The sequence below is a fragment of the Ziziphus jujuba genome, chromosome 7 (assembly GCF_031755915.1).
Source record: "Ziziphus jujuba cultivar Dongzao chromosome 7, ASM3175591v1".
Taxonomy (NCBI): Eukaryota; Viridiplantae; Streptophyta; class Magnoliopsida; order Rosales; family Rhamnaceae; genus Ziziphus; species Ziziphus jujuba.
Window position 1 is genome coordinate 14,812,165 of NC_083385.1, and position 20,292 is coordinate 14,832,456.

A 20,292-nucleotide genomic window follows, 5' to 3' on the forward strand; every position below is an offset into this window, starting at 1 on the left:
TGACCCTGATGTTCTTAATTATTCCAAAACCCAGGCGACCACGTGAGGGTACTACAGTAAATTACTATAGTCGCTTGCCTGCGGATTTATACCTCATTAACAAATCAAACTGAATGTATATGAAACTGATTATGAAAATTATACAGATTATGAATATTGTTTTTTATTATTCTTTTTTAATAAATTTTTTATTATATATACACATATATAATACAAACACAATTAGACATTAAAAGGTAAAAAAAAAAAAAAAAAAAAAAAACCGAACCAATATAAAAATGTTTGAAAAGTATATTTATTTGAGTGATTAATTTTCCTATTTTGAAAAACTTCTCGTAGATTAATAACTTTAAATTGTTTGGAGTTTTTCTGTTGTTGTTGTTTTTTTTAATTATTTTTGAGGATGCAGAATATTTGGATAGTTTTTCTTAGAAAACACAATTTCTTTTATCATTTGGACAATAATTAATTGTTAATTTGGAGATACAATGGGACAAAAAATAGATTTTCTTTTTCTTTTTTTTTTTTTTTTGGGAAAACAACAAACATTAAATAGAGTTTGATATAGTTTAACACATTTTCGTTGATTGAGGGTGGATATGATAATTGAGAGGATGTTTTCAAAATATAATGCGTTTAATGTGAATTTAGAAGAAAGAATCCCTGCAGTGTGACATATTAAGGACTATAAAGTTCAAGCAAATCTTATTAAATACAACACCATACATTTTACATTTGATTATTTGATAGTTTTGACATTGTCTTTGAGAAAATAAATTTCTATATATTAATTGATTATTTAGTGTATGTTTGAAATAATTCGTAAGAGCATGATTACCACAAAAGCTCAGCCCCTTCTTTAATTCCCTACCTTCTCTCTTTTTTCCTTTCCTCGGTTTGTGTTTGCTTATTAGAATTTATTGTGAGAAAGACTGGGTATTCACATTTTAATGCCTCCATGAATTTTTATTTTTTATTTTCTTTCAAATTTTTGTTTATGGTACTCGAAGTCTTGGTTTTTATTTAATTTGAGGGTTGACTCAACCTCTAATTTATTGGTGTAATTCTACATTAATTTTAATTAATGACAATCTTATAATTGAAAAAATTCGTCGGCAGCAAACTCTCTCTGTGAAAAAAACCCTTTTTGCTAATATAGTTTAAAAAGAAAGCATTTTGATTTAGGATATTTCTTAAATCTCTTTAGTTGTCCAGGGATTAAAATTTATCAATTTAATTAATTAACTACTTACACCACATATCTCAAGTATAAAATGATTTTTTTGGGGCTAATCCTATTAAATATTGTAAAATCCATTTCGAGCTGGATCCTAATTCATTATTTTATACAAAATAGAAAGAAATTATAAAAGTTATATTGTTAACAAGAGTCAAAAGTATAAAATAAGCTTATAAAAGGTATACAATTGTTTCTGAAAAATGAAAATAAAAAACCAAACCTAATTTCCATGATGTTGCATCCAAGGTAACAAACAAGGAGAGAGACGAAAATAGACCAAGATGAAGGGTTGCTCGCCCTATTATTTAACGATCTTTTTAACTAAAATACAGATAATCAAAAAGCCACTACCAAAACAAAAAACAATAATAGTCATTTTATATCAATTTCTTCCTTAAAAAAATATAAATATATTTCTAATTAACTTTTTCATTATTATAATTCAACTGGTACCTAATCTTCCTTCATATGCTTATGCATGTAACAGTATTCAACACATTAGAAGTCAAACTCCATTTTATCAAAATTTCTTCAATCTCTTAACCTTCAAACCCTTTTCATAATTATTTGATTCTCTGAGAGGCTCCAAGAGATCAATCTAAGAAGATGCTTTTACAAGTTTTCTGCTAAACAAGGTCCCTTGTATTTCCATCCAACGTGCCGGAAAAATGGAAAATCAAGAAAGATCTTCAGGTTAAGTTGAATGGAAATTACAACCTTTTTAAGCATAAAAAAATAAAATGGGGTTGATGGAATTCAGAAGATTTGGATTGGTTGTTGGTGATCAGAGATAGAAATTATTGGTCTCCTATTATGAGTTTGATAACCCAATGGGGAAACTTCCTAAGTTAAGCCGATGATGGAGGTTTTGGACAGATGGGTTTCAAGAGCAGCTGAATGTTTTATCTTTTGCCTTTTCATACTCTTTCAATCAACTTTTGCACAAGAAGGTAAGTATGCTATAGAATTTTATTAGATCACAATCTTAAAATATTGTTCATAAATAATACTTGGAGATATATATAGAGAAATATAAATTAATTGACTACGCACAAAGATTATTTTCTCTTGTAAATTATGTTCTAGGACTGGTATTAGCTTTATTGAAATTGATTTCAGTCAGCTAGGATTTGAAAACTTAAGATTTTAGGTGGAAAGAGAACCATCAATATTTGTAATATATGTAGGAAAAAGAATAGTACTCTTTTATATGACATGCACAAACAACAAAACCTTACTCTAGAACTTTAAATAAAATATACATTCAAACTGATAATTACCCATATGGGATTTCATCAAAAACATTGAAAAAATATTCGATCTACTAGAGGATTTATGTTTCCTGACACAAAAATGGTCACAGGATAGCCTAGATTTATTAATTTAAGCCATATTATAATTCAGATTTTTGAAGTATGAAAATTCTCAAACGTAGGCTAATTAATTTATTGCAAATGATGTTTAACCCCTAAAATGGAAAAAAAAAAATAAAACTTTGAAAATGCAGGATTTCTGAGCATAGCATGCTGCGCAGGAGGTAATTATACAGAGCAGGTTACAAATATAACTTGGGTATCGGACTCCCAAAGGTTCCCTGATACAATAAGTTATTGCCAGAAGATAAGCAAACCTGTTGTGAACCAAACTGGCTATAATGTATCTCGGATATTCAACATACCGAAAGGGAAAATATGTTACAGCTTGCCTACAACAAAGGGTGAAGATTATCTTATAAGGGGTACATTTTTGACCGGTCTCACCGGATCTTCCTTTTGGGTTTCGGTCGGTGTTAATGAAATTGGTCTAGTGAGTTCTTCTCAGGATTTGGAGATTGAGGGGATTCTTAGAGCAACCAAGAACTATACAGATTTCTGCTTGGTGGAGAAAGAGGGAGCTCCTTATATTTCAAAGCTTGCTCTGAGACCTCTGTGGGATTTGGAGTATTTACAGGAGTTTCCTAACAGTGTTCTCAGATTGGTCAAAAGGATTAATTTGGGTGGGAGTGGAGCAGATATCAGGTATGTTAATTTTCTTTGCTTCTTGAGATTCTCTTAAATAAAAATTGGCTAAAATGACTTCAAATTCAAATTTATTTTTGTAAATATATATATATATATATAGTAGTGAACTTACATGCTTATCCTATGGTAGGATCTCACATTCATTGATTATTTAATCATCAAAGGATAAAAGATGTGTATTACAAAATAAGTATGCAAGTTTGTTATATCAAAATTATATATATATATATATATATATATAGATATAAATTTTTTTTAAGCAAAATTATATATATATATATATACATATATATGTATTAATTTTCTCATTGGCTTTGGGAGTAAGAAGACATGAATGCAGATATGCTTTGATCTTAAGAAGACTTGAATGCATATATATACTTTGATCTTTTTTTTAGTTAGACTTAGATGGCATATTTGGTGAAGCTTATGATAACTTAGATGGCATATTTGGTGAAGCTTATGATAACTCTATAATGAAATTTTTTTATGATCCTAAGTACAAATCACAAAGAAAAATTCTGTTCAGTCCGTGATTAAAGATCTTTTAGTTAGAAGTTTTTTAGTTACAAGTAAATAGATTTTCTCTACTAAAAATGATACTTTAATCGCAAATTAACTTTATAAACAATGAGATGAGACATTTGGTCACGGATTCTTTTTTTTTTGGTTACAATGATATGTCACACAAAAAACCAAAGCACTTAACGATTGATTTCATAAAAAGAATGTTGTAAAAACGATTTTGCAAATTTCACCCAAAAAAAAAAAAAAGAAAAAAAGAAAAAAAAAAAAAGAGATTTTGCAAAGGAAATCTGAAAAAATGGGCGTTAAAAAAAAAAAAAAAAAAAAAGCGACAAAAGGGAAAAAGCTTTTCGAAGATAAACAAACTCACATGGTTATGGTAATTTTTTTGCTAATTTCACAGCTTCCCAGATGACAAAAGTGACAGAATTTGGGAACCCATTTCGAGTCTTCAACCCACGAATCAAATTGTTTCAGGACCCGATATCAACATCTCCAACTATCAAGCTACAGTGAAAGTACCTCTTCAAGTTCTGCAAACGGCTCTGACCGATCCTAACCGATTGGAGATTTCACTGCGTGACCTTGACACGCAGTATTACGAGTACCTTGTGTTCCTCTACTTTCTTGAGCTAAACAAGACAGTTGAACCTGGCCAGAGGGTGTTTGGTATCTACCTGAACGGTGAGAGAAGAAAACCCACATTTGATATACAGGGTAATGGGTCCAACTATAATGAGGTTGTTTTCAATGTCAGCGCACATGGGTTTGTTAATGTGACCTTGATCAAGGCCTCTGGGTCTGTTTTTGGTCCCCTTTTCAATGCCTATGAGATCTTTCAGGTCCATCCATGGTCTCAAGACACTAGCTCGGGAGATGGTAAGTTCGATTTTTCAATACATTTTCAAGTTTTCAAATTGCAAACTAAATGGTAGTCAGATTATTCAGAAACCCCTCTCTGTCAACCATTCTAATCTGGTATTTTTGTACAGCGGAGGTGATTTTAAAGGTGAAAGATGAGTTGTTGGTGCATAACCGGCAGAACAATCTCTTGCAGAGATGGTCCGGAGACCCTTGTCTTCCAATTCCATGGGATGGCATTTTTTGCGGTAAATTTCAAGGTTCTACTGTCATCACCAAAGTGTAAGCTTTTCCTCAGGATTTAAAGGCAATTGAGTTTCATTGAAAACATGATCCTTAATCGGATTTATGTGCTTTTGTTCCCATATAATTCATGTAAATTTTGATTTTTGATTTTTCAATTTAGTTGTATTTGTAGTGTGTTTGCTGATAAACATTACACTTACTTTTGTTTTCAGGGATCTTTCTTCTAGGAATCTTGGTGGACCACTTCCTTCGAATGTTACTAAGTTGACCCACCTGAACATCTTGTATGGTTATGGCACGTTTTTCTTGCTTTGGGCTTTTTATATGTGGCATGTTGTCTTGAATAGATGTAACTCTAATACAATGTATTGCTTCAACTGATTGTGGCATGTAGGAACCTGAGCTCCAATGTTTTCACCGGCGAAATTCCATCATTTCCTCCTTCCTCCATGTTGAAAGAAGTGTAAGTTGTCCTTTTTAGTCCATTTTTAATCTGTTAATTAGATTAATTTTAGAAACTCATTTTTTATTTCCTTGGTTCTTGTATATTGGACCAAATCTTCAAAGCAAGATTTTGATTTCAATATGATATTCTGATTGTTAAATGAGTATCGCATTCCATCTGTTAACTGATTTACATTATATACTATCAGAGATTTGAGAAATAATGATATCACGGGAATGCTCCCAGGATCTTTTGCCTTGCTTCAAAACTTGGAAATATTGTAAGTTTTTGTCAATGTTCATGTTTTGAATTCCTATCCAATATTAAATTATATTGGACCAATGAACATAATGCCACAAATGTGCTTGCTTCCAGATATCTTGGTTGCAATCCTCGGTTTGTCAAAGTGCCTCCACCAGGCTTCAATATCTCAAAGCTAAACATAGAGTAAGAATCAATTATCTTCACATTGACACAAAATTCATTTATTGAATAATGGAAAACCAAACTAATCTGAAACTCGTTGATCTATTATTTCCAGCCCTCAAGGATGCACTATAGAAGGACAACGATCTTTAAAACGGGGCATCATTATAGGCTCTGTTGCATGTGGTTCTTTACTACTTACTATTGTACTTGGGATTGTTTTTGTTTATTTTTACAAACAAAAATTAATGCCTCGGGGAAGATTCAACAGGAAAGGAATTAAAGGATACCCTATGACAAAGAGTGAGTATTGTGTTTCTACTTTTGGCTTTCAAATAATTCTGTTTTCAGAATGAGATAACTTCAGAATAAGAAACATTTGGTTTGCATCATTTCTGAGAACATAATGGTACTTAATCAGATTATCATGTTCTGGACATGTTTTGAAGTTAATATAGAGGTAAAAACAGAATATACTGACAGGAATTACTTCCACAGACATTTAAATCTTGTTATGGGCTAATGAACTATGGGTGAAAGATGATCATAGGCATAAACGAAGCAGATGCATTCTTAGTGGTGTGTTATGGTGCAGTCTAATATGTATAGAATGACAAAAGGCATATCCAAAGTCAAATTAATGCAGGACTGAGAAAAGAGAGAGAGATTAGAGAGAGAGAGAGAGAGAGAGAGAGGGGGGGGGGGGGGGACAAGAAGAGAGAAATAAAAGAGGGAGAAGGAGGGGAGAAGGAGGAGAAACAGGGAGAAATAGAGAGAAAATCAAGGAGAAAAAACCAGTGAAACAAACATGTATTTTGTAATGTTTAGTAATCAAAACTGAATGCCTTATTCCTAAAAATAACCACAAAAAAATCCAATAAACTATGGAGATGTCTTAGGTGAAATAGTATAATCTAGTACCTGAGTTCATGAGTTTCCAAGGTAAGGAATTTCTTTGTGATGTATATATTTTTTTCTTAACACTCATGTTCTTAAACTGCAGATATAATTTTCTCACTACCAAGTGTAGATGATGTTGCTATAAAGTCAATATCCATAGAGACATTTACGCTTGAATACATTGAAGCTGCCACCCAAAAATATAGTACTATGATTGGTGAAGGAGGTTTTGGGTCAGTTTACCGTGGCACTCTACCTGATGGTCAGGAAGTGGCAGTGAAGGTCCGATCAGCAACATCAACTCAAGGAACTCGCGAATTTGAAAATGAGGTAGTTAGCATATTGTAGGACTCTCCCGCACAATTCCTTTACTTTTACCATCTGCATGTGATGAAGTCAATTTCTGCAATGAAAGATTGATAAAAACTGTGCCAGTCTGATGGATGGTTATCCATGTCCAGTAAAGCATTGTTCCCTTTTTGGATTCTTTATAGTCCGTATCTCATGTTTGTGTGCCTTACTCATGGCAAAAACTTGACGAAATTGATATTATTTTTTCTTCATCCTATTGCTGCTGACATAATCACCATAAAGCAATGGTTTTAACATCTTATTTCCACTAACAACTCTTTTATTTGATTTCAGCTAAATCTTCTGTCAGCTATTCGCCATGAGAATCTGGTGCCTCTTCTTGGTTATTGTTGCGAAGCTGACCAAGAAATTCTTGTTTATCCATTTATGTCAAATGGCTCTCTACAGGATCGCCTCTATGGTACTTCAATGCATGCAGTTCTTCCACACTCATGGTTCTTCGGAGCTTGTCTTTATTGATATTTGTTACTTATATAATTCCAAATTATTAACAGGGGAAGCATCCAAAAGAAAAATACTGGACTGGCCAACCAGACTTTCAATTGCTCTTGGTGCTGCTCGAGGCAAGTGATATTAATTCATTTTATTTATTTATAATTTTACTTTATAGAAGTGTAGACAGAAATCTAAGTGAAACTTGGCTGTGGCATTATTCTGCATCTCTATGTTATAAATCATCGTGTAGTTACAAGTTCCAACATCTTTTAAAATCAATGTACATGTAAAATTATGCACCGTTATTATGAAAGCACTTTTTAGGTAAATAAATTCAATACAATCAAAAACACTTATAGCCATAGAATGTAATATTGTAAAACATCCGGACATGAATTGTGCATACTCCGTTTTGTTGAGGAAAATTCAGAATTTGGGGAGGCTTCTGAAAATAACACAGAAATTTGGAGGAGGAGCTTATTTATTCCTAAAGAAGGATTACAAAGAAGTTATTATATTTCTATGGCTTTATCGAAAAGGGCTATCAAATTTGAATATGCTATCCAAAAAAGTAACAACAAAAAAGATTGACCATAATTTTGGTGGTTTCTACAGCCTAATTTAACCTAGGGCATATCGGGGTGGCTAACAGATGTAAGTGCTCTAATTTTCTTCCTAACATGATGATTGAATATCTTAAGGTGAGATCTTACAAAATGTCAAAAGGTCCTGAAGAGAGATTGGTGAACATGAAATATGTGAATTTGAGGATCTCATTTGAAGATAATGAGTCTGAGATAAGTGAAAGACATCAATATGCCCCCAAAAATATTATAGCTTTTACTACCTAAATACCAAATCCCATTTACACATACCAACAGTTCAAATGCTCCTTCTTTCTTGACCTCTATCTGCTAGTTACCATTGACAATGTACACACACATACACGAAAGATACATATATTCTTTGAGGATAAGAAACTCTAAATAATGTCCTCAATAATTTTTTTTTTTTTTTCCAGGTTTGATGCATCTTCACACGTTTGCTGGTCGTTGCATTATACATAGGGATGTCAAATCAAGTAATATACTTCTGGATCATAGCATGTGTGCAAAGGTTGCTGACTTTGGTTTTTCAAAATATGCTCCTCAAGAAGGGGATAGTGGTGCTTCCCTAGAAGTCAGAGGGACGGCTGGGTATTTGGATCCAGAGTAAGACTGCTTATTTATTATCTCTACCTCTGCTAAAAACCTATGCATCTTAAGTTTCAGGAACTCTGAGTTAAGTACCCAATATTTTCCCTTGTTAAATCCAAAGTTATTGCTAACTTGTCCACTTCATGAACTAGTGCATGTCAACATTTTTTTTTTTTTCTTTTTATATGTTTAGTTTTGAAAAATTATCCTAATTATTCCATGCATCTTGAAGCTGGTTTAGTGTTGGAATTGCTTGATAAAAGCTTTATTCATATTTATACCAATGCTTCAGGTACTATATGACCCATCATTTGTCAGATAAAAGTGATGTCTTTAGCTTTGGAGTGGTTCTGCTTGAAATTGTAAGTGGTAGGGAGCCTCTCAACATACGTAGGCCACGAAATGAGTGGAGCCTGGTTGAATGGGTATGGTGGTTTAATTTCATGTGTCCCTAACTCCTAATGCCTCTGTTTTTAGATGGCTTCATGGTGTTTTTTTTATTTTATTTATTTATTTATTTTTGGGTTATTCTGTGACCCTCACAGATTTGAGTGTTGACAAAGAAAAACCTTCTTTATGTAGGCTAAACCGTATATAAGGGAGTCAAAGATTGATGAACTAGTGGATCCAAACATAAAGGGAGGGTACCATGCAGAGGCTTTGTGGAGAGTGGTGGAGGTGGCATGGTCATGTATTGAGCCCTTCTCTGCGTATCGACCATGCATGGCAGACATCGTACGAGAACTAGAAGATGCTTTGATTATAGAAAATAATGCATCTGAGTACATGAGGTCCATAGAAAGCTCAGGATCCAATCACTTTTCCATGGTCTTTGAGAAAAGAATTGTTCCACCACCCACTCCTACAGAAACTTCACCTATTCTAACACAAAATTTGCCTCCTCCAGAGCCAAGATAGTAATTTGTGGGTGAAATTTTTATTATTTTTTCTTTAATTCAAATCACGCTATGAGATGACAAGAGAGAATGAGGAAAATTCCTCACTGCTTCATATGAAACTACTGTTTATTCTCTTTTTTTAGTTTATACACTCATCTACTTTGAGGAGAAGAATGTAGATTTATGCCTATTTGCCCGGAATGAATAAACTGTCTAACTGGCTTCTGAAAAAATGTTTTTATTGCCATTTTCACTTAATCTTAGGTACTTGCAATGGTAGAAACAGGTACCTGATCAAACTAATACCAGAATAATATATAAGTTACTATACTCCAAATGCCCCATTTTTCCTATTCCTAACGAAACATATATACTTTTATTTTGATTGGTGTTTTATTCCTTTGGCCTATCAAACAGAAAACTAATCGTGGTTTTGAGAGAGGAGGGACCAGAGGAAAGTATAGAAGAAGGAAACTAATCGTGGGGAAGGGAAAAGGGGGAGTTATTCTTAAAAAAAATAAATAAATAAAATAAAAACCAAGACTAAATTATTTTACGCATACAAAATTATTTTTGTTTTCTTTTTTTTTTTTTTTAAAAAAAAAAAAAAACAATAAAATGTTACTGATAAGAACGATGACAAAATTTTGAACTGAGATGAGGACCAAGTTTCCACGTAAGAGATGTTTCTAAAAGGTCCATTCACGCTAAAAAAAGGAAAAGCTTTATTTGAAAACTCTGTCTTCTTTGTCTTCTATTTTGGTGTGTTTTCTGTCTACTAAACTTTTGATAACTTTGGTATGCCCTTCATATCTATGAGGCCGTAGGCTCAAGACGTGCTTCCCAAAACTTTTGAGAACAAAGTATACATAAAAGCCCATTTGAATTTTGCATTGTAATATACAATCTTTAGAAAGTCTTTTTAGCCCTTAGACTCGACAAGTGTATGATTAGCTTAAACTGTAAAACCAAATTTCCACAAGAAAGTAAAATCCTTGACCTGTAATTCTATTCAACGTATCAAAGTAACAGATCCAACAGAAAAACTTCAGTTAAGACATTTTAAATTGTATCAATATATTTGAACAATCCCTTTGCACATATCTAGGATACTTCTACAAAATTGGCATGCTTCATACAATAAATTATCCGTAATGGAGAAAAAGAAGCCTGATAAGAGGCAAAATAAAACAATATTCGGTTGGAAAATGCATTTACTCCATGTTAAGGATGCAATTAGAACAAACAATAGAACAAAGCTCATTTGAAAAAAAAAAAATGAAAAAAAGAAAAAGAGAGAGAGAGAGAGAGAGAAATTTTCACAGATGAGCTAAATAAATTGGGGTTGGTTTTTTTTTTTTTTTTTTGGGTCAAAGAAATTGGGGTTTGGGTTTGTTGAGTTGAATTGTATATAAATCTAAATCCAGTGGAAGTTTTATTATCATGATAATCTGTATGCCCTCTAACTTTCTGGCATAATCCCACTATAACACAATAAAATCTGTGTCATTAGAAAGATATTCAGTAGAAACTCATCAAATACCTTAACAATGAAGAACTTTCCTCAAAAAGTGTATTATATTCACAATGTGTGAGCTACATAGCAGCTACAATATTCTAACACTCGTATGGATAGGCATAAAAGCAGGGAAACCCAGGAATACGGACTTACAAGATGGGATACAAAACCAAGAAATCTGTTCAAATTCACAGTACAGATAACTAATAAGAGGACGCTTAAAGGAGTTGTATTACAACAGAGAAAAATAATCCATTAGAACTTCATGAAGTAAAAAGAGATGGGTTAGCCGATGCTGTACCCACTTGGACTTCCAGTAGTTCAAGTCGACGTTCAAGTGTATCAAGCTTCTCATTCAATGAAGCTAATTTGCTCTTTGTTGTAGCTTCTGAAAATAGTAAGAAAAACAAATGTAAACGACAAGTTGTGACTTTAAAATTTCATTATCAGTTCCCAAAGAAGACAAGGTTTCCATAACATGTAATACATAAATCAGAGTAAATCAGACAACCACCAGGATTGAAGGAAGAAAAAAGATTCAAAATCTGATAGAGAGACTATCAGAGGGACCAGGAGTAACAATGATTGAGGGAAAAAGTAATGTTATTTATCGAAATGTTTAGATAAGTACATAAAAAAATGAAATCAATAACAGCTGCTGCAAATTGCACTGCAACAATGCAATTATGCTAAGCCATTCATTAAAGGACAGAAATAACGTTTAATTACATCAATTTCAGCCACAGCACAAGCACAACTAGTCAAATTTTAAAAATGATAAATCTATGCAAAGGAGATTTACTTGCAGCTGAAGGACTTTATAAAAAAAAATTGTGCAGCTATAATGTTTAGCTTTAGCAAAGAGTTCAGTGATTGAGCAACTAAAAAAAAAAGAAGAAGGTAAAATTACACATTTAATCTCACACATTCATGGGTTTTCCCCTCAAAAACCTATTTATTTAACAACCGAAGAAAGACAAGCACAATCAACCCAGAATCTATAATGAAAGACACCCAAATCAGCAAATTGACAATGCAATTCAAAGAAAACAATCCCAATATCCTTAAATGGAAGACCACCGAAATGAAGAAATCTACCAAAGCAAACTGAATAAAGTCAACCCCACAAGCTCAAAAACAAGAAAAACCTATAGGCGTGACCGAGTTGGTGAAACACAACTTCAACTGAATCGCACCCAAATCACGGAAAAAAGCCAGAAACGCCAGAAGAAAAAGAAAACAAGAAGGGAAAATGGGTATAAAGTGGCAATTACCAAATTGGACAAGGAATTCGAAGAGGCGACGAACGTTGAGGGAAATATGGGAGATGAATTCGCGATTCTCCCAATCAGCTTGTACCGCTATTCCAACGTTCACAGCATTTGTAATCCCTCCAGCCCGAGCCATCTTCTTCAATCTCTCTGTCTCTCTGTCTCTGTCTCTGTCTCTCTCACCCACAACCACAACCACAACCACAACCACAAACACAAACACAAACACACACCAGAGAATCGAGATCAACGATCTAAAACAAAGTTGTTGTAGTTTCCTAAAGCTCAGAAACAACTGGGTTTGGGGACTTGGGGGTCGATCCAATTCTTCTTCTTAGTAATTTGATCATAGATTTAAAGGTTAAAGAGAATGGTTTTGGGGCTTGATTGGTTAGGCTGGCTGGTACTTGCTGGTGCAGGATTGATTTCTAAGTCAAGCTCTCATTATTACCGGGGTTTTTATTTTTATTTAATTTTTTATCTGCACTTTACAGTTGGGAAATATTTACTAATCATAGAGACTATAAAATTATCCACTTATACATATTATTTGTCCTTGTCTCTATTATCTGATCATTTCAGTTTATTTTGTAAGTGTAATTATATTATCTCCATTCTAGGTAAAAATAAATTATTTTTATTTAAGGTAAATGTGTTATTTATTAAAGAGCACTTTTCCTAAAAGTTACCAATTTTAGTTTTTGTTTTTTTTTGGTTGGGGGGGGGGGGGAACTGATAATTTTTTTACCTTTGATCAATTATTTTCTCACAAAAACCATATATACCTTTGCAGGACTTGAATTTAATTGAATTTTTCTACGAGATTACGGCAAAATAATATCTTTGTAATTCCCATCCTTGTTTAATCATTTGTTTTTACTAATAGGAGTGTTGTTGTGTCTGTGTGTGTTCATTTATTTATTTTTTTTTAAACTTGCAATAAAGCGTAAAAAAAAAAAAAAAAGAATTTGAAAATTGCAATCCATTGCTTTTGTTGGGTTTTATAACCCTCATATTTGGTTTTAGACTCCTTTTTCACTAGAAAAGAAAAATATGAGCCACTTATCCCTATAAAACATAAAGATTTTATCGACAAGGGTAACAATTGTCTTTGTCTTTTTTTTTTTTTTTTTTTTTTTTTTTGATTGCTAAACCTGTAAACCATACTACAAATAAAACTAAATCGATCTTCTAAAGCATTGCAGAAGAGATATTTAATCTTCATCCCAAGAATACTGCATAAAAGAGAAGATGAATGTGAACTTTCTTTTCACAGCCTGATGTGCATGAACCTTTATAACTCAAGCAGAAGGAGTAACTGATAGTAAGCCATTATGCCTGAGTAATGCCTCTGGTGAAGGTTCTCGCCCTCGGAATGCCACAAAAACCTGGTGTTGACAGAATCAGCTAAATGAGATCTAAAATGAATTTGCTCAGCAATAGCAGTTATCAATGAGAGTAGTAGCAGAAAAAGAAATGAAGCTGGTATTTGCTAATGCCATGAAGTTCAAAAATGAAGAGACCTTGGAAAAATTTGAATCTTTTTATAAAAAGATTTATCATTCTATAATAATCTATAAATTAGAGTCTGACCTCAAGTGGTGCTTTTCCACCTCCAAGAGCAAGGATAGTTTCTCGGAACTTGTTTCCTGTTTCTTTGACAGCCTGTTGTGCAGGACATATTAATCATTTTTTGATATTTGAAAGCTAGTAACTTAACAGACCCCAACATGTTTCTTAAGCTTCAACTAATAACGACTAGCATTGGAATTTTAAAAAAAAAAAAAAAAAAAAAAAGTGAATCAATTTCTGATCCCCAGAAAGATTTTACAACATTGTTGGGAGATGTAGCAAAGAGCAGATTAGATGAAATCCTGCAAATTTTGGATATCAACTGAAGGATAATGACCACAAGAACTCCAACATTGTCTACCTCTTTTCACTTGCACATCTTATAATTGTTGCTAATTTATCAATGATTATCTTTTTTAAGATTTTGGTAACAATCATGTTCATCCAAATTGTGCATCAGAAATGCTACAGAATCATCTATGAGGTGTTTTATTGCACACTATTTATTAAAAGAACATTGCAGATATTAAAAATCAATCAAGCTATATGTAGACAATACCTTGATGTCATCCAATCCAGCATCCTCAAATGCAGAGAAAGCATCAGCCGACAACACCTCAGCCCACTGCAAAATAATAGAAATTTTGTTCCAGGATTAGATTTCACAGAAAAATAGAATGATATATATATATATATATATATATATATATAAACAAAAAAATTATATATATATATATATATATATAAAGGTCCATTGAGCACACAGATCAGACATATTTTTCTTTATGCTGTAGTTTCTTTTTATGATGAGAATCATAAAGCAGGAGTGAGTGGAACATTCTCATCATGAGTATACAACTTGTTTCCATATATGCCATTGCAAGTCATTTAAAAGAAAGGAAAAATAATACCTTGTAGCTGTAGTATCCAGCTGCATATCCACCTAAAATTTGCGCACAGAAAAACATGTAGAAGGGCAGGTAGGAGCTAAGAAGAGTTAGGCGTTCAAATTAAATTTTGAAAGTGGAAATAAACCTGCAAATATGTGGCTGAAGCTGCAGAGGAATCTGTCTTCTGGAAGTGGAGGGATCACGTGTGTTTTTTCAGAAACCCTCCTATCAATATCATAAATGGATTCAGATCCACCAGGAACATATTTTGTATGCAGCTCCAAGTCAACACTGGCAAATCTTATCTGAAAAAATAATAATTATACATACTAAGAATTGAATACATCACACCAGCATTTCTAATTCAAACCTTTGATAAGTCAGAAATTCTTCATGCTACTAAAAGAGCAATGCTTGGATGCTCTGCCAATAAAATACGGAAAATATGCTAATCTCATAAAAAGAAAAATTTGGTTCCTACTAAATTTACACAATATCAAAGCTGCAAATTGTACTAACCTGACGAAGAAATTGGGAGCCAGCACGGAAAGTCCTAGCTGCAAGAAGCTTCAAATATATACCTTCAGGAAGACTCTCCCCAGTTTCATAATGTTTTGCTATGCTCATCAAAGTATCCCTGAATGATCATAATCACAAACCTATATTAAATAAATATGCTTGCAATTGCAACATACTGCATGAAAAGGAAAAGAGCTCAAAGTTTGGGATTTAAAATTCACAACAGGAACTGCCATCAAAACCAATACCATATGAGGTAATATGTATCTTATCTCTCAGGTCTTGATAGAATACCTATGGTAACACCAATTCTCCATGAACTGAGAGGGTAATTCAACAGCATCCCATTCTATCCCCCGAAAACCAGCAACTAGACCCTCATCCTGCTTAGTCAGCATATGCTGAAGTGCATGACCAAACTCATGGAAGACAGTCTCTACCTGCATAAAGCAGTCATAATTTCTTGTATACAGAATAGACAATATATAAAGACATCACAAATTTAACAGACACTCTAAGATGAATGAGATGCAACATTGTATACCTAACCACTGAACTCTATTGACCAAAACATAAAAAGGATACAGATAACATGCTACATAACCAGATATCTTTACTGTGGAAATTCTATAGGACACCTGGACATTCCCAACAGCAGAAAGACGGGGCCTTCACAAGCGCAGTCCTAAGTTCAGGCTTACATAAATGCATTCATATGAACCATCCCAATCACAAGACAAACACCAGAACATATAGGAGCTAATTGCCCAACTTGCTTGTGTTAGTTTGGGGCCTATGCCATGCAAAATACATACTTAATATTTGCACTTCCCATTCTTATTCCTTCTATTTAAACTTGAGAGGAATGAGAAGCCCAATAGAAATAGAACTATTATGTTTTCATTCCCCCTCTCCTTGCCTCCTTTTCCACCTACCAAACAACCGTATAATCCCTTTCTTTCCTCCATTTTCTAACATATTCCATCATTTCTCTTATTCATAAACATAGCTCAATGTCATTATAGGTTTAATTGTAATATACTGTGTCAGCTCAAGCAATGCAATTAAGATTACCTCAAGGAAGGTCATTAGGCTTGGCTTGTTCCCTACGGGTGGTGTTTGGTTGCACACCATGTTGGCCACAGGCAACCTTGCGGAGGTACCATTGCGCGACAAGGCACGACTTCGGGCAACAACCTCACCCATCCATGCACCACCTTGTTTCTCTGCCGGTCGAGAATACGGATCAAAATAAAAATATGCAATAGGGCTACCTGAAGAGTCTTTGACACAGTAGAATTTCACATCATTGTTCCACACCTAGACAGTAGAACCATATATTAATGGAATTCAGAATTCATATTCACATTATGGTACAAAACAGAGCACATATAAAGCCATCAAATATATACCGGGGCCAGACCATCAGCCGGCTCAATTTCAATTCCAAAAAGCATCTTTGCAAGGTTGAAAAGACTATTCATAACCTTGGGCAAAGAGAAATATGGACGCAATTCTTCCTGCAGTAGACAAAGGCTAGAAAAGTAAGTCTTCAAAGCAGAGCTAAGGGATTTACAAAAAGCTTAAAAAAGAATACATAAAAAAGTTTCCTTAATATAGTTTCACTGATAAGAACTACTATTTGGTAATGATAAAGTTCTCACATGATAACCAATCAAAAAGGATGCAGAAACGGACATTGTAATGGCTGTTCATTGATATATTAAAATAGAAAGTAGGAAAAGAGAAAAGGTTGCTCGAGATAATAATGACAATCTTTATATACCTCCACCTTGAAAACTTAGTATATAGCAAAATCCAATAATAAGAATAATTGAATTTATGTATGACTACATGCATACATACACAGACACAAGGAAACCCAACCTCATTGATGTCAAACTTTGACTCACGAAGCCTTTCACTCCAAAAGTTGATGTCCCAATGGTTCAAATCATCTGCTTCTAGTGCGCCTTGCTTTTTGGCGAAAGTCCTTAGTTCTTCCACATCTAAAAGGATGAAAGGTACGAGATCATACTCAGTTGCAGCTGAAACAGCCTTTATTGAGAAATGGTTAAATAATGAATATCACCAGCCATATTTCTTTTTGAAAAAAATATTATACAGCAGAAGCATAAATTCAGAACTGGAGCTCACAAACCATCAAAGAATAACAAAAGAGCCAGCATTATGAAGTAATTTCAGAACATAAAATCCTATCAAAGATCTAAATTTCATTCTACAATTTAAAGGATTATGCAAATAATTTTGCACCCACTAAGTGAGCATAGATATATCATCTAAACATGCTACCTTGAACTGCAGCATCCCAGGAAGCACTGCGAAGTTTCTCGAGGAGCTTTTCTGCTTTTTCAACAGTTGCCATTTTGGTTGCCATGCTTAGCTGTTAAAATATATTTCAGCATGCCTATTACTGGAAACAAACTTTGCTATGACACAGTATACCTACCTCAGCATAGTTATTGTATCCGAGAAGCTTAGCCTTTTCCAACCTAAGCTTCAAAAGTTGGTCAATGATTGATGCATTATCAAGATCCCCATTGGATGCACGAGTCACATAAGCATGGTAGACTTCCTCACGCAAAGTCCGATTTCGAGCATGTTTCATTATAGAAAGATAACTTGGAACATCTAATGTTATCACCCAGGGCCCATCCTCAGCAGTAGCATCTTCATGCCCCTGTAGAGATACACAAATTATTTGGAAATAGTATAAAAGACAAGGAAAGAAAATACACATACTTGAAGAATGAAACACATGAAGAATAGTGCCATACGTCAGATTAATGATGAAATACCTTTGACACTGCTCTTTGTGCAGCCAATCCAAGTGTAGTAGCTGGCAATCCTTCAATTTCTTTCTTATCAGTAATAAATTTGTCTAACCTCTTTGTGGCATCCAATACATTCTCCTCAAATTTTTGAGACAGTCTTCCCAGTTCCTGCAAAAAAAAATCATGCCAATAAGAGATAAATAATGGACAACAAAGAAATAAAATTACTGTATCATCCATAATCACCTTCTCTGCTCAAATTCCAAGAATAAGGTCAATGACTGACACTCAGCATTTCCAATTCAAGGAGAAAGAATGCATGAAAAATAAAGGCCAAGGACTAGAAGCCCATATGAACAGTGCCTCTGTTTTTAAATGCTTATAATTAAAAATCTCAAGTAACAAATTCGATAACCATTATCTAACGCAAGTAATTGTAAATTAGAACACAAGCCTTCGTAATATGATAGGAACCAATGGTACAATCGAATTGAGGATTTGATAAGTTATCCCAATTTCAATTTGGAGACAGTTGCCGTACTTGTGTTCCTTCTATTACAAATAGAAAGCGAAATTGTATGTAACAATGAAGCAAGTACTTGATACTTATATAAAAGAAAAGAAGAACCAATATTTGATTCAGAAATTTCAATTGATCACCAGTGGGGATGGGAAAAATCCTTCCATCCTAGTTACTTTAGTAATAGCAATATAAACACACCTGTTCGATTTTGTTAAATTGGTCTCTTTTATCATCTTCAAGAGAAACACCCTTGAGTACCGCTTTTTTTATTTGGGCTGGAATCAAAACAACAATTGTAGTTGATAGAAAATGTTAGACAAGAGGCAAGAGACAAGTATTACGTTTTCAGTTAACGACGTAAGAAATGGTTCGATCATTCCATTTATAACGCTATTTAAATAAGAGAATCGAAAAACGAGATTTCTACTTATATATATATATATATATATATATATATTGTGGCTTTCAGTTTGCCATTTTACATGGTATACAAGATGTTAGAAACTCACATTCCACTATGCGTTTGCGTGCATCAGTGAGAGTTTGCCAATCAGGAGAGTCTTGAATAGCTTTAAATGCATTATAGAGAGGTTTACTTTGCCCCAACCTTAGCTGAAACTTAACTCTCTCCGGCTGGAAACATGATCAAAAACCTTATGCACTAAAAAGTGACATTATAAAACCTATGGTTTCAAATATCAAGATAGATTCAGGCTTCATGGTAATCACTAATCACTTCAGGAGTTGAAGAAAAGATCCACACACACCTGGACTTCTTCAACGGCGGAGCGAAGGTCGGGGGAATCCTTGACAGACTTGAGATGGCTGATTACACCCCAAACCACATTATATCGGTCCACGATCTTCTCCAATGGCTCTACCAAATTTGGCCACGAAGGCTCAACCGTGCGCTCCAGTTCCACCAAATCATCCTCCTACAAAAAACCCAGAACACAAAACCAACTACCCATTACTCAAAAAATGATAAAAAATATCCAAACAATTACAAACAAACAAACAAACAGAGAATAACGAAACAACAACAACAACAACAACAACAAACACGTACAAGTTTCTTCAAGAGGGAGCGAACACCGGGACGCACGTGCTTGGCTTCGACAACATCGAATGGTGGAAAGTCGAAGTCTTGGAGAAGTGGGTTCGAGTGGATGGAGTCGTCTGAAGCAGTAGCAGAAGTGGTCGCCATTGAAGGAGCAGCAGAGAGGGAGGAGACTGAGACTGAGACTGAGACTGAGGAAGAAGAAGAGGAGGTGATGGAATTGTGAAGAATAGAGAATAGAGAAGGAAGAGGAGGAGCAGAGTCGTATTTAGAGGAGAAGGAACAGAGACGTGCACGACTCCGAGTGTGCTCAACTTCACGGAAGAGTGAGTGATATATTCTAATACTTATATGCCTCGCCATGAAGGAGTTGAGCTTCTAGTAGAACTCTCTCCTTCTCTTTCCTACTACGTGAATTTGCTATTCCCTCCTCATTTCAATTTTTCTATTTTTTTTATTTTTATTTTTCTACGTGAATTTGCTTTCTCGGTTTCAATAAATTACTAATATTTTTAATGCAATTTTTCATAGTTTATAAACTAAATGTACAGTAGTATTTTATTAAGTAACATGTTAG

At 33.9% G+C, this 20,292-nt stretch overlaps 3 protein-coding genes across 4 annotated transcripts; 1 reads left to right on the plus strand and 2 right to left on the minus strand.

Moving 5' to 3' along the window:
• Nucleotides 1-1,748: 1,748 nt before the first annotated feature.
• On the plus strand, nucleotides 1,749-9,783 carry LOC107425077 (nodulation receptor kinase). Its single transcript, XM_060818697.1, has 15 exons — nucleotides 1,749-2,190; nucleotides 2,748-3,258; nucleotides 4,190-4,665; nucleotides 4,779-4,929; nucleotides 5,106-5,177; nucleotides 5,288-5,356; nucleotides 5,547-5,618; nucleotides 5,714-5,785; nucleotides 5,880-6,067; nucleotides 6,768-6,994; nucleotides 7,310-7,436; nucleotides 7,531-7,599; nucleotides 8,493-8,682; nucleotides 8,960-9,092; nucleotides 9,250-9,783. The coding sequence occupies exons 1-15, from the start codon at nucleotides 2,097-2,099 to the stop codon at nucleotides 9,583-9,585; spliced, it is 2,787 nt and encodes a 928-aa protein (XP_060674680.1). The 5' UTR covers nucleotides 1,749-2,096; the 3' UTR covers nucleotides 9,586-9,783.
• A 1,323-nt stretch (nucleotides 9,784-11,106) lies between these two features.
• Nucleotides 11,107-12,798, minus strand: LOC107425108 (protein BRICK 1). The gene is made up of 2 exons (XM_016035033.4): nucleotides 12,360-12,798; nucleotides 11,107-11,473 (listed from the first exon to the last, which is right to left on the minus strand). Exons 1-2 carry the CDS (start codon nucleotides 12,490-12,492, stop codon nucleotides 11,349-11,351), a joined length of 258 nt encoding a protein of 85 aa, XP_015890519.1. The 5' UTR covers nucleotides 12,493-12,798; the 3' UTR covers nucleotides 11,107-11,348.
• Nucleotides 12,799-13,459: 661 nt separating this feature from the next.
• On the minus strand, nucleotides 13,460-20,202 carry LOC107425118 (probable cytosolic oligopeptidase A). Of its 2 annotated transcripts, XM_048478815.2 has the most exons (17): nucleotides 19,725-20,202; nucleotides 19,423-19,590; nucleotides 19,165-19,288; nucleotides 18,854-18,930; nucleotides 18,157-18,300; nucleotides 17,808-18,038; nucleotides 17,651-17,741; nucleotides 17,225-17,346; nucleotides 16,750-16,857; nucleotides 16,412-16,657; nucleotides 15,632-15,777; nucleotides 15,338-15,455; nucleotides 14,964-15,123; nucleotides 14,840-14,871; nucleotides 14,488-14,553; nucleotides 13,950-14,021; nucleotides 13,460-13,744 (listed from the first exon to the last, which is right to left on the minus strand). In XM_048478815.2, the coding sequence occupies exons 1-17, from the start codon at nucleotides 20,076-20,078 to the stop codon at nucleotides 13,658-13,660; spliced, it is 2,346 nt and encodes a 781-aa protein (XP_048334772.2). In that variant the 5' UTR covers nucleotides 20,079-20,202; the 3' UTR covers nucleotides 13,460-13,657. The 2 variants fall into 2 exon arrangements, with proteins under 2 accessions (XP_048334772.2, XP_048334773.2); XM_048478816.2 differs by lacking the exons at nucleotides 18,854-18,930; nucleotides 19,165-19,288 and having other exon boundaries at nucleotides 19,725-20,200.
• Nucleotides 20,203-20,292: the final 90 nt, after the last annotated feature.